Source organism: Eulemur rufifrons, chromosome 21 (genome assembly GCF_041146395.1).
Source record: "Eulemur rufifrons isolate Redbay chromosome 21, OSU_ERuf_1, whole genome shotgun sequence".
Classification (NCBI taxonomy): Eukaryota; Metazoa; Chordata; class Mammalia; order Primates; family Lemuridae; genus Eulemur; species Eulemur rufifrons.
In genome coordinates this window covers 6,400,295-6,412,998 of record NC_091003.1, presented here as the reverse complement: position 1 = coordinate 6,412,998, position 12,704 = coordinate 6,400,295, and the positions used below count along the sequence as shown (strand labels likewise).

Sequence of the window (12,704 nt, the reverse complement as noted above, 5' to 3'; positions counted from 1 at the left end):
TTTTTTCCTAAAAGATGGGGTCTCACTACATTGCCCAGGTTGGTCTCGAACTCCTGGTCTCAAGTGATCCTCCTACTTTAGCCTCCCAAAGTGCTGGGATTATAGGCATGAACCACTGCATCTGGCCTGAAATATATTTTTAATGTATAAGTCTACCTAGATTTTTTGATAGATTTTTAATAAAAGTAATACTTTCTGACCAAATGTTTTTTTCTTTAAGGCAAAGTTTTAAAATGTGGAGTGTGGGCCAGGCACAGTGGCTCATGCCTGTAATCCTAAGTACTTTGGGAGGCCAAGGTGGGAGGATTTGCTTGAGGCCAGGGGTTCGAGACCAGCCTGAGCAAGCAAGATTCTGTCTCTACAAAAAATAGAAAAATCAGCCAGACATGGTAGCATGTGCCTGTAGTGCCAGCTGCTCAGGAGGATCTCTTGAGTCCAGGAGTTTGAGGTTGCAGTAAGGTATGTGACACCACTGCACTCTAGCCCTGGCAACTGAGAGAGATCTTAGCTCAAAAAAAAAAAAGAAAAAGAAAAAGAAACAAAAAACAAACAAAAAAACATGGAGTGTGGGTGATTTTAAGCCTTTTCATAATTTTCTTATTTGCCACTGGAGTAAACTGTAGGAAGTACTACGATCAGTAAAATAAAAAGGATGTTCTTATAGTCCCCAAATCTACAGACACCTTTTAGAGATTCTACAAGTTTTATTAGCAGTTAATCTTACTGCTTAACATTACAATGAATCTTCTGTAATGTTGGAACATGAGCTAAGCATAGGCCAAAAGGCAGAGTATAGATACATACAGAGTATAAAACCCAAAAGGTCGTATTGTTGCTATTGGTGCCACAAAATACTTCTCTTTATTAAAAGAATACTCCATCATGTCAACAAAGGGAAACATGAATTTCTACAATTCTAAAACTTTCTTTCTTTACATCTGAATTATCAGAAGGAATTATTCCTTTCATCCTAAGAATATAAACTTTTATATGGATACCTGATTCTTTTGTTCCTGTTTCTGTTGTGCAAGAAATTCTTCTCTCTCTTTTTCAACTCGAAGTTGCCTTGCTATTTTAAGCATCCGTTGATGATTCTGAACTGTCTCCACCTACAGTAAGAGAATAAGTAGTACATGTTACTGTCAGGTTTGAGAAAAAAAATTAGCATGTCACATGACTCAGACATCCACTTATCATTTCCTTTTGGTAAACAGTACTTCCTAGAAATGACAGTAAAGCTCTAGACTCCAGGTCCTTAAAAGTTTTGGGTTACTCGCTAGGGAGATTCTCTTTCTGTAAGTGTTATTTGAGTCCATTCTCAGATGTACACCCATGCCTCGCTTAATCTTTATTTGCATTCCTGAATCTTTGCAAATCCTTGGGACACGGGGCCAAAGTCTTACAGTGCAATTCTTTCCTTACCCTTTTCTTCAAACGTTCAACTCTCTTAATGAGCTGATCCTTTTCTTCTTCCATGGCACTGATATCCTAAAAAGTAGTAAAGAGGACATTATAAGAAAAAGTATTCTTAGTCTGTAGGATTCTTATTTTGATTATGCATCTACCAGAGTATATAACCAGAACATTAAGGAACAAAGATCCTATTTTGGATGAAGGTCATTACTATTTTTCCCCCAGGGCTCTTTATGCAGGGTAATTTTTTTGGCAGCTTAAAGTTCATCTAGAAAAGCAACTAAAACAGGTTATAACGCAGCAAGGTAAAGCTGCCAACCAGCACATTTGCGTTCTGATTCCAAATATGGGCACATGATTTTTCAAAATCTTCTATAATGGAAAGAGTGCAGGTTTAAATACATGAACAACAGCTGCTGACATCCCATCTGCTCTGTTAAATACCAAACCACATATTCTGCCAATTTTCCATCAAAATTATTTTTAAGACTATGTTGTTTTCAAGACAGAAATTTGTGTCTGGTTTTGCTACAATTAACCAATTCCTCTCTGAAAACAAAGACTTCAAAAATAAATTACCTTCCTTTTAACCAGCTCCATAATATTTTGTAATGAAAACAAACAAGCTTTAAAAATCCTTCCTAAACCTAAAACACTAATAGCCTAACTACCACAGTGATATTAAAGGTAAAATATACATGGTAGTCAGTATCGATAGAATTTTGGAAAATGGGCACTGTCACTCACTACTGGTAGCACTGTATTTAAGAACAATATCAAAAGTCTTAAAATAAATGTTCATCCCTTCTAGCCCCGTAATTCCACACTTGGGAATTTGTCCTAATAAAATATTCATGAAAAGTCACAGACTTCTCTATAAGGATTCTTATTTGATGCTAATTATATCTAAAATCTCAAAACGACCTAAATGTCTGAGAATTTTAAAAAACTACAATACATAATACAATGAAAGTCATTAAAAATTACACAGAATGTTTAATGACATGAGAAAAAGCCATGATATGATATTACTTGAAAGAAGCAGATTATAATACCAAGAAAAAGATTTAAATATATTTACCAAAATGTCAACAGTAGTTATCTCTAGAGTATGAGATTATGAATGAATTCTTATCTATTTCTTGTTTAATGTTTTCTAAATTTTCTGCAAAGAATATGTTCAGGAATACTCTGGTAATAATGAATGAAATTAAAATACAGACTTTAGGTTCTTTTACCACATTTGTTTACTCACAGGACATAATGGAGGAACAGCAGATGGACATCTATCATTCTCCTTCCATAATATCTTATAAGTATCTATTTATGGGTCTTTCTCCTCTACTAGGTCTGAGTTGATCTTTCATTTCTAATATTCAACAAACTCTTACTGAGAGCCTACCATGTGACAGGCACTGGAAATATAGTGGTGAACAAGATATATAGACATAATCCTTGCCTTCATGGGGCTTAAAGGTATTTGGGAAGACAGACATTAAATTACAGTAATTATAATGAATGTTACAAAACAAAAAGAATTGGAGGAACTAATCTATCTAGGGAATTAGAGAAGGCTTCCCTGAGAAAGCAACTTCTAATGTTCCTGATTGGATGAGAAGATAAAGATGGCATTGATAATTCCGGAATTCTAAAAATTCAAAATCCACACAAGTCAGTATCAGCAAGTGTTTGAGGAAAAAGTTTAAATGCCTGGTAAGAATGTAAAAATATTTTCTGGAGGACATTAAGTGATACACATTAAAAGTCCTAAACATTTTCATATAACTTAATAAGCAATTCCATTTCTAGAAATTTATTCTAAGGAAACAATCACAGATAGGCAAAAAAATTACATACAAGTTATTGACAGCATTATCTATAACAACAAAAAAATAAAAATAAAAACCCAAAAATGACTAAATTAACTATACTATGGAATATTATTTGGTCATTTAAAGTCATATTGTAGAAAGATAACAATGCAAATGTACTCACAATGATTAAAAAAGCAAGACATAAATAATTATGAATAGTGCGAACCCAAGTATACACACACTACAAAATGTTAACAATTGGATAATTTTTTTCTTCTTCGTTCTTTTCTGTATTTTCTACATCTGATATATCTATATCAGATATTCAAAATGTAACCTTTTAAAATCCATGCTAGTGGTCTACATAGTATGTAAGAACTCACTATGAATGTACCATTGCCTCATTAATTTCCTCAGTAAACAACTACCAAAGGTCCTACAAAAGAAAGTCTGCCATTTGCTATCACTACTCTCTACATAGTCTTAATATTCATACTGAATTAACTAAAAACAAAGATCCATTATTATTCAAATCCAAAAAATTATTATGTTTTCTATTCTTTACCCTTCTTATTTCTGCTGTAGAAAATCCAGATGTCTTGAGCTGTTCACATTCCTTATGTAAAGTTTTGAAGGCTTCCATCAACTCTTCATACTAAAAGAATTAAGTTAAAAAAGTATAAACTAATGCCTAGAGCCAGTAGGGTTTTCTTAATCAAGTTATCTATTGACTTACATGATTACTTAAGTCATTGTAAGAACAGCATTAAAAGCATATCCTTAAAATTTATATAGGACACAAAAAGTAGATCTCTATAATCTGAACACCTCATACTTCTCCACCTTCATTTCTGCTTATTTTCTCTCCTCACACTATATACTCCAGCTATGTTGATCTTTCAGTCCCTGAACATTCCATGCTTTCATTTCCAGCTTATACATCCTATTCCCTCTGAGAATACTTTATGACTCACTCACCGCTAACCTGCGGAACTCCTGTTCACTCTTCAGGTCTCAACACAGATACCACTATTCTCAGAGAAGCTTTCTCTGGCCCTGTACCTATCATAGTAGATATCACATAAAATTATAACTGACTAGTTACTTCTCTGTTTCCCTCCACTGTACAGCGAGAGCCAGGAGGAGGACAAGAATCATATTCTTTGTATACACCTTTATATCCCTGGGGCCCCACATAACCCATGTAAGTGTTTAATAAAAAGTAGCTGAATGAATGAAAAAATTCACAACTGTTACCCAAAAATTTTTAGAAATAGTATTTTTGGTTGGCAATGACAGGATACTAATATTTTTCTTGACTGAGCATATCCTACAAATCTACAAATTATTAATTCTAAAACTTCACTCAGAAACACAATATGCATTTTTATTAGGGTCTCTGCTAAATGACTGGTTAAATGTGTAAATCATTATATATATATAATGTATGTATAATGTACCTCTTCAGATAGGCTTCAAGAACAAATATGTCTTCATTGCCATTAATTTTTTAATTAGATGAGCATATTTAGTAAAAAACTTCCTCTAGATAAATTAGTTTTTATCCAACTTATTGATGGAGTAGGGTAGGGAGGAGAAAGTATTTCATTTTTTTTTTTTTTTTTTGAGACAGAGTTTTGCTCTGTCAACCAGACTAGAGTGCCGTGGCATCAGCCTAGCTCACAGTAACCTCAAACACCTGAGCTCAAGTGAACCTCCTGCCTCAAACTCCCAAGTAGCTGGGACTACAGGCACATACCACCATGCCCGGCTAATTGTTTTCTATTTTTGATAGAGACGGGCTTTCACACTTGCTCAGGGCTCAGGCTGGTCTGGAGGTAGCTTAAGCTACCCTCCCACCTTGGCCTCCCAGAGTGCTAGGATTAGAGGTGTGAGCCACTGTGCCTGGCCTAATATTGTCTTAAGACATCAATATTGACTTTATTTTGCATGACTGCCATGTCCAGCCAAAACAACAAAATATATGTATAAAAAATAAAAACATACAATTGATTGTTTTGATTCAATCTAAATACTGAGCAACCAACACTTAGAAGTGACTACAACATTCTGGAGGAAAACAAGGATTGGTAAGACATGACACCTGTCTTCATGGACCTCATAATTTATTGGGAAACACAGATCAACAAAGTACTCACAAGCAAGGCTGGGCATGGTGGCTCCTGCCTATAACCCTAGCACTCTAGGAGGCAGAGGCAGGTAGATCGCTAAACGTCAGGAGTTCGAGACCAGCCTGAGCAAGGGCGAGACCCCCGTCTCCACTAAAAATAGAAAGAAATTATCTGGACAACTAAAAAATATATATATATAGATAAAAAAATTAGCCAGGCATGGTGGCACATGCCTATAGTCCCAGCTACTCAGGAGGCTGAGGCAGAAGGATTGCTTGAGCTCAGGAATTTGAGGTTGCTGTGAGCTGGGCTGATGCCACGGCACTCAGACCTGGGCAACAGAGCCAGACTCTGTCTCAAAAAAAAAAAAAAGACTCACAGCAATCTGGTACAAACCAGTCTATGTAAGTACTATTAAATAAAAGCACAAAATGCTAAACAGAGGTGCTTTTTTTTTTTTTTTTAAATCAAAGTCCTTCAAAATCTAAGCCTGATTTCCCTCTTTCTACAGTCTTTGACTAGCAATGTTTTTTGAGATTCCAGGACCTGGAGCTAGATCAGCCAGAATCCTCAGTAGTCAGAAGCTTTAAGACCTTACACCAGAACCCAATGCTACTGCAAAACTCTGGTGAGAAAAGTGTTCTGGATTTCAAACTCCCAAACTTCTCTCTACTCTCTGCCTGACTGGAAAGTCCTTTGAGATTGCAAGCCTAGTTTCTTTGCCTACTTCCTTACAGGGACTCATATGTCTGGACTTGTCTGGAATAAACAATGTCAATTTATATCATTTGTCCTGGGGTAATTTTTATGACAGTCTGTTTCTCTCTGATTGGATGACAAATTGTATAGTCACCTTATTGATCAGCAAAGTGCTCTGCAGACTCAAGCCCAGGAATCCTACCTACCCAAAATTGCTAAGTAATAAATTCTTCTTCTTCTTCTTTTTTTTTTTTTTTTTTTTTTGAAACAGAGTCTCACTCTGTTTCCCTGGGTAGAGAGCAGGGGCATCATCATAGCTCACTGGAACCTCCCAACTCCTGGACTCAAGTGATCTTCCTACCTTAGCCTCCGGAGTACTGGGACTACAGGCACGCACCATGACGTCTGGCTAAGTTTTTCTATTTTTAGCAGAGACTGAGTGTCTCTCTTGCTCAGGCTGGTCTCAAAATCTTGATCTCAAGCAATCCTGCCTCAGCCTCCCAGAGTGCTAGGATTACAGGCGTGAGCCACTGTGCCCAGCCAAAGTATTCTTAATATCAGGGTTTTTTTCCTATTCACATACTCCTATCACTAAAATGGTATTTGTAAGTAAAAGTTATTATTTTAAGATATGACTACAGTTGATACCATTCTACCTTCTGGTGCCACCTGGAACTACGGAGATAGCAAATAAAGAGAGATTAACATGTATTTGAATATATGCACCTTGAAATCCGTTACAGATAGTTTCAATATACCAGTTATGTATTATGTACCTGTTTATTGGTGTCTGCCACGGTTTCATCCTGAAGAAACTCACTTGGTACCTCAAGTTTTATTAAAAAACGAGCTAAATATGCTCTTTTCTTCAGTTCAGTAGTCCTCTGAAGAAGCCAGTGGAGCACTGGGTAAATTACAGGTTTACTTCCAATCACCAAACCCTGACGAAAGGTACTCCTAGAAAAGGAAGATACATACACACACTTATCGGTAAACCTTGAAAAGAAATAATGGTTGCCCAAAATCTGATTTACAATGTCCTGATTACCTTTTATAACTATTTAAAAAAGATAAGCCCAAGGCTATTCTAAAGTCAATCTGTACATTAATTAGAAAATTAGGAAAATTAGGTCCTAAATGTATCACTGAAATATCTAAGGAAGTTGTGTTGGCACCATTAATTAGTACAGTCAGCCTTAATACTTCATTTCATTGACTGGGCAGTGTTTGTTTTTATTTAGGATGGCAGATAAATGATAAAATGGTATAGTGGACCTGCCTGAATTTTTTTCATTGGGGAAAGAACTGACCCATTTAAGACTTCTGTATGACAAAATAATATTATAAGGTTTAAGATTCTGAAATTCAGTGATATTCTCAGGCCATCAAATTAGGGAGATCAAGTATTACCTAAAAAGACTGATTGTAGCATATGAAGGTTTGGATATTAAAGCACAGTTTAAAAGAGCAATACATGATCAGATTCTTACATGTCTGTGGCATTTCCGGGAGGTTTGTATTTAAGGATACCAAGAAGGCTCAACATCCGTTTGGCTGTCTGCTCTGGCATCTCCTCTCTGATATCAACAACTTGCTAACAAAGAAATTTAAAAAATATGTTATTGCTGTATATCTAACAAAGAACAATATGTAAACTCACTGACAAAATTGTCCTGCTAGAGCATTAATAGGCACAATGGTCTCTTCATAAAACAGATTAAATAAGGAGGCCCCCAGATTCCACGTGAGGGTGCATACAGGTCAGATCAGGATTTATTTTAAGAATGTTAAATTTAAAAAAAGTCTCCAGTGGAAAAGACCAGTGTATAAGAGACATGAGCTAACTTGCAATACAGTAAGACCTTTTGTAAAAGCATTTTCCTTCCAGGACCAAATCTATTTCTGTCTGGAGGTAATGAAATAACTTCTAAATAAGGTATAAGTAGATAATTTAGATTTTGAGCTAGTAGAGAAACTTTAAAGATCATTTATTATTACCGTATAACGATGGAAAATAAGGCCCAGAGAGGTTAAGTAATTTGCCCAAGACTCACAGCTATTTAGAGGCAGAAACTGCCTTTTCTGCCACCCTTTTAACAAAGAGAAAGAGAAAACTCTTACCTTTGGGTCAATCTCAGCCAGAATATCATTGAGAACTTGTAATAGTTGCATTGGCTCCAGGGAATCAAATGTGATTAAATTATAGTTCTTCCTAAAAGGCTCCTTATTGAGATTGTCCACAATGAATTTGATTTGATCACTCATAATTAGGTCTTGTAAGTTAAACTACAGAGTAAAAATAGACAAAAATTCTTCAATATTGGTAACAAAAGTTCTGATAAAAAATTAGAATTAAGCTCATAGGAAGTAGGCATGAAAAATATAATTCTGGCCAGGCACGGTGGCCAATGCCTGCAATCTCAGCACTTTTGGAAACCAGGGTGGGAGGATTGCTTGAGGCCAAGAGTTTGAGACCAGCCTGGGCAACAAAGTAGGACCCTGTTTCTACAAAAAATTTAAAAATTAGCTGGGCATGGTGGTGCACACCTGTAGTCCCAGCTACTTGAGAGGCCGAGGCAGAAGGATTGCTGAAGCCCTGGAGTTCAAGGTTACAATGAGCTACGATCATGCCATTGTACTCCAGGCTGGGTGACAGAGCAAGACTTTGTCTCTAAAAACAATAAAATTAAATTTAAAAAAATTTTTAAAGTACAATTATACATTGCATGCAAAATGCTGTGGAAAATGGCATGAAGACTTTATTATGAAAGCTGTAGTATATACTGATAATATTTAACATGAAGTGTTTTTGTATATCAATCTGGTATAATAGCAATCATCTGAATTAACATGGACAAATGAATAATAAATTCTACCTATATTAACATCTTTCCCATACAGCTGTACAACTTCTACTCAGGGATTAAACACTTGTTAGGCTGCAGACATGCTTCTAATTTTTTTTTTTTTTAACTAGCAGCTCACATTTAAAATATTGGGAGATTTTTACATTAAAATCTGGATTCCTAGTTTCTCTTGAAAGTCAGATCTGGTAACCCTGGGCCCACATTTCGTGCTGGGCCATAATTAGTTGAAGCTGAGTAGAGAGGCCTCACACTTCTGCCTGTTTTGGTCTCCACTCCTTTCGGTTATAGGCTTTGCCCTGTGGGCATCTACTCTGCCTCCCTTGACTAATTCAGGCCTTCGCTTCCTTTTCCCTTCAATGCGGCAACAGTCTCTTGTTTTCTGGCCTCCACCTCTCCCCACTCCAAATCATCTGTAGGCTTCTCACTGTGTACAAAAGAGTCCAAACTTCTTGAATTTCAAGATTCTTTATGAGCTAGCTCAACTTGTTCTTTCCCAACTTTCTAACTTCAGCCCATTGAAACAGTCACTGTGTCTTAAATAGTTTTTCCACCTCTCTGCCTTCAGTTAATGCTGTTTTCTCCGCCTAGAAAGACTGTTTCCCCTTCCTCCATACATCTCCAGAGGTGCAAATCCCAATCCTCTTTCAAGCCCTGCCCACCAAATGCCAGTTCCTCCAGGAAATCTGTATCAAGCTATGCCCCAGGTTCTGCAGCGCCTGCCCTCCAAGTTGACCACACTTTCTCTGCACTTCTCTCCTAGCGCTATTTTTCATCTTGTACCAGTTCTTTATGTACACATTTTCTCTCGTCTGCTAAACTGTAAATTCCATGAGGATAGTATCTGTGTCCAATTCCATTTTTGAACACCCACTGCGTCTAAAATGGTGACTTCTTCCACTAGACTGAATGAACTTATTCGCAGGCCCAAGGCCAGAAAAAACATAAGCCTAAATCTAAAGGAAGTCAGGCTGGCAGTGAGAGCCTAACTTTAAAAAAAAAAAAAATTGAATATCTAATTTTTTAATTGCTGAAACAGCTTTACCAAGGTAAAGTGCTTGAATTTTAGTGATAAAAAATGAATTGGTAAAAAGAAAACAAATTAAAAATTACCTCAGTGCTCCCTAATAATAAAAACCATGAAAAAAAGAAAAAACCATGAAATGGATAAATGCTGTTTTACTCAAGACTGGGGTGGCAAGCATCTTGCTCAGAAATGGGTTTTTTAAATTGGGTGGGTGGAGTTCGATATTTAGAAAACATCAAAATGTAAATGATAATAATTATCTTTATCATCATTATAAGGGTAATGATAAAATTATGAGTAATTATTGCTAAGAAATAAGTCCAAAGAGGACAAAAAGGATAAGCAGTGTGGTTTATAACTTTCAGGCTTCCTTTAAGCTATAAAAGGAAAACCTTTACATAAGTTTTAAAAAAAAGTCTACATTGGATGTGCAAGTTTTCCACTGCTCAAGTATTTTAAGTAAAAGTCCACGTCATAACCTTCACACACATATATATTTCATTTTAAATGATTTAGAAATTAGCTATAGGTCTATTCTTTTTTCCCTTCCAAAAAAACCAAGCCAAACCAAAAATCTGGATAAACGAGTAAAACGTTACCGAGAAGGGAAAAGAAACTAGTTGGGTTTTCCCCCCTAGTCGCCCACCAGCTTTCACATGGTCACTCGTTAAGGACAAAGATGTACCGAACAGGTAGGTTGTCTGTGCCCACTGGGCTCTGCGCTCTAAAATTAGCAAAAGCAATTACTCTCCCTCTTCCAGCGCAAAGTCGCCACGCCAATTCACAAGCACTCACCCACATAAGAACAGGAAGGGGGCGGGGAGAATTAAAACCAGGACATGCGTTTTATCTGGCACAATTCGGGACAGAAACCGCGCTGCCCTGGTCCCAGGCTGGCATCAGCGCTGACCCGCAGCCTCCTGGGAGTCCCAGAAATAGTGTCCCCCGCCCCTCGGGCTCGGGAGAGGGGACAGGGGACCCCACACCCGACCATGCTCCTCGCGGGGGCTCCTGTGAGCTCCCAGACGATTCAACCCGCAAGGGAGTGGGCTGGAACCCGACAAAGGCCCACCAGGGGCCCGACCCCCGATTTGAGGGACTTAACCGCTATGACCCCTCCACTTGCGAGGCTGCACCAGAACAGAGAGGGCGGGACTTCTCCCCTATTTCGGGGCTCTGGGGAGTTTCCGACCGCGAGTTGGCGACGTTACCTCAAATTCTCCTCACGAAACCACTTCCCCACCCCCTAAGAGGCACCCGGGCTCCAGTGGGCTCCTACAGACAAGCTCCTTGGCAACGGTTGCTAGGCCTTGGAGTTGCGTCACTTCCGGCGGGGCCAGGCGCGTTTCCGCGTGGTCCCGGGGCGTGCGCCCTGGGGGCGGGGCCTCGGGTGAGAAAAGGCGGGCCTGTGCCGGGTCCACGTGCAGAGAAGGTCCACGTGCAGAGAGGGTTCGCGGTTCTGAGCCACTGCGGAGAGCCAGGCGCTTCTGGTCTGGTACCCCGAATTAAAAGTGGGGCAATAACCTTCCTGCATGTTCTGCGGCTCACAGTTTACAAAGTACGCTCTGCGTGATTAACCTATGCTAAATGAGCGCGCTGTTTCATTCATTCATTCATTCATTCATTTGCCAAATATAGGTGCTGATTTCTTTGTTTGAGACAGGGCCAGGGTGGAGAGCATTGGGCTGAGGAAGCATTTGGCCTGGGCTTCAATTTTAGGTTTTTTTTTTTTTTTTTTTTTTTCTTTTTTTGAGACAGAGTCTCACTTTGTTGCCCAGGCTAGAGTGAGTGCCGTGGCGTCTGCCTAGCTCACAGCAACCTCAAACTCCTGAGCTCAAGCGATCCTCCTGTCTCAGCCTCCCGAGTAGTTGGGACTACAGGCATGCACCACCATGCCCGGCTAATTTTTTCTATATATATATTTTTAGCTGTCCATATAATTTCTTTCTATTTTTAGTAGAGATGGGGTCTCGCTCTTGCTCAGGCTGGTCTCGAACTCCTGAGCTCAAACGATCCGCCCACCTCGGCCTCCCAGAGTGCTAGGATTACAGGCGTGAGCCACCGCGCCCGGCCAATTTTAGGTTTTTGACATAAGTATTTCCAAATTAGATTATATTAATATGTAGGAGCCATTGTGAAGAGCCTCTGGCAGGATTAAGAGAAGACACATTCGTCACAGAGATTTCAGCTTCTGCCTTGAATTATTGGACCACATTGCCTGTACTGGGAATTAATTATTTTTAAATCCCGTAATTTTTTAATATGCTGAGAGCCTGAAAAGAGAAAAAGTAAATGTGCTAAGGCTCCTTTTGGCTTCTGGGAGGCTCTGTTTAGGCACATACAGAAATAAAGCCCTCCTTGTAGTCTATTCATAGAATTCACATCCCATGTGGTAGGCAGGGAGATCTTTGTGCCCAGATCACAAGGCTTAGATGAGGCTAAGAAGTCTACTGGAAATGCACTGGCTGGTTTGGAGGAGACCTTAGTTGGTTAAGTGCTATTTTGAACCCACCCCTTATTAGACTGGAGACTACTGTACTTTGTGTTATCAGTTGGCACTGAAAAAAAGAGAAGGAAAAAATCAAAATACCTCATACCCTGAAAACTTAGGTGCCTGCTTAGACATCTTAGCCATTCTTGAATCAACTGCTATGCCTCTGATGGCCGTAGTAATAGACTGGGTGAGGGTGGCTCCCCAAAAGGAAGGGCTGGGTTCTGTTGCTGGAGGTAGAGGTGCTGTGCAGAAAAGAACCGC

The 12,704-nt window shown here is 38.7% G+C and overlaps 1 protein-coding gene across 4 annotated transcripts in view; it reads right to left on the bottom strand.

Moving 5' to 3' along the window:
* IFT81 (intraflagellar transport 81) overlaps positions 1-11,247 on the bottom strand; it is a 70,895-nt gene extending 59,648 nt beyond the window's left edge. For 2 of the 4 annotated variants that reach the window (XM_069496892.1, XM_069496895.1), the window contains exons 1-7: positions 10,745-11,247; positions 8,180-8,344; positions 7,549-7,652; positions 6,835-7,015; positions 3,793-3,882; positions 1,423-1,488; positions 999-1,109 (exon numbers count right to left, since the gene is read on the bottom strand). In XM_069496892.1, the coding sequence (XP_069352993.1) occupies positions 999-1,109; positions 1,423-1,488; positions 3,793-3,882; positions 6,835-7,015; positions 7,549-7,652; positions 8,180-8,344; positions 10,745-10,750 (723 nt within the window). In that variant the 5' untranslated portion in view covers positions 10,751-11,247. The remainder of the gene's footprint in view (positions 1-998; positions 1,110-1,422; positions 1,489-3,792; positions 3,883-6,834; positions 7,016-7,548; positions 7,653-8,179; positions 8,345-10,744) is intronic. The other 2 variants (XM_069496893.1, XM_069496894.1) reach the window with 1 other exon arrangement.
* Positions 11,248-12,704: the final 1,457 nt, after the last annotated feature.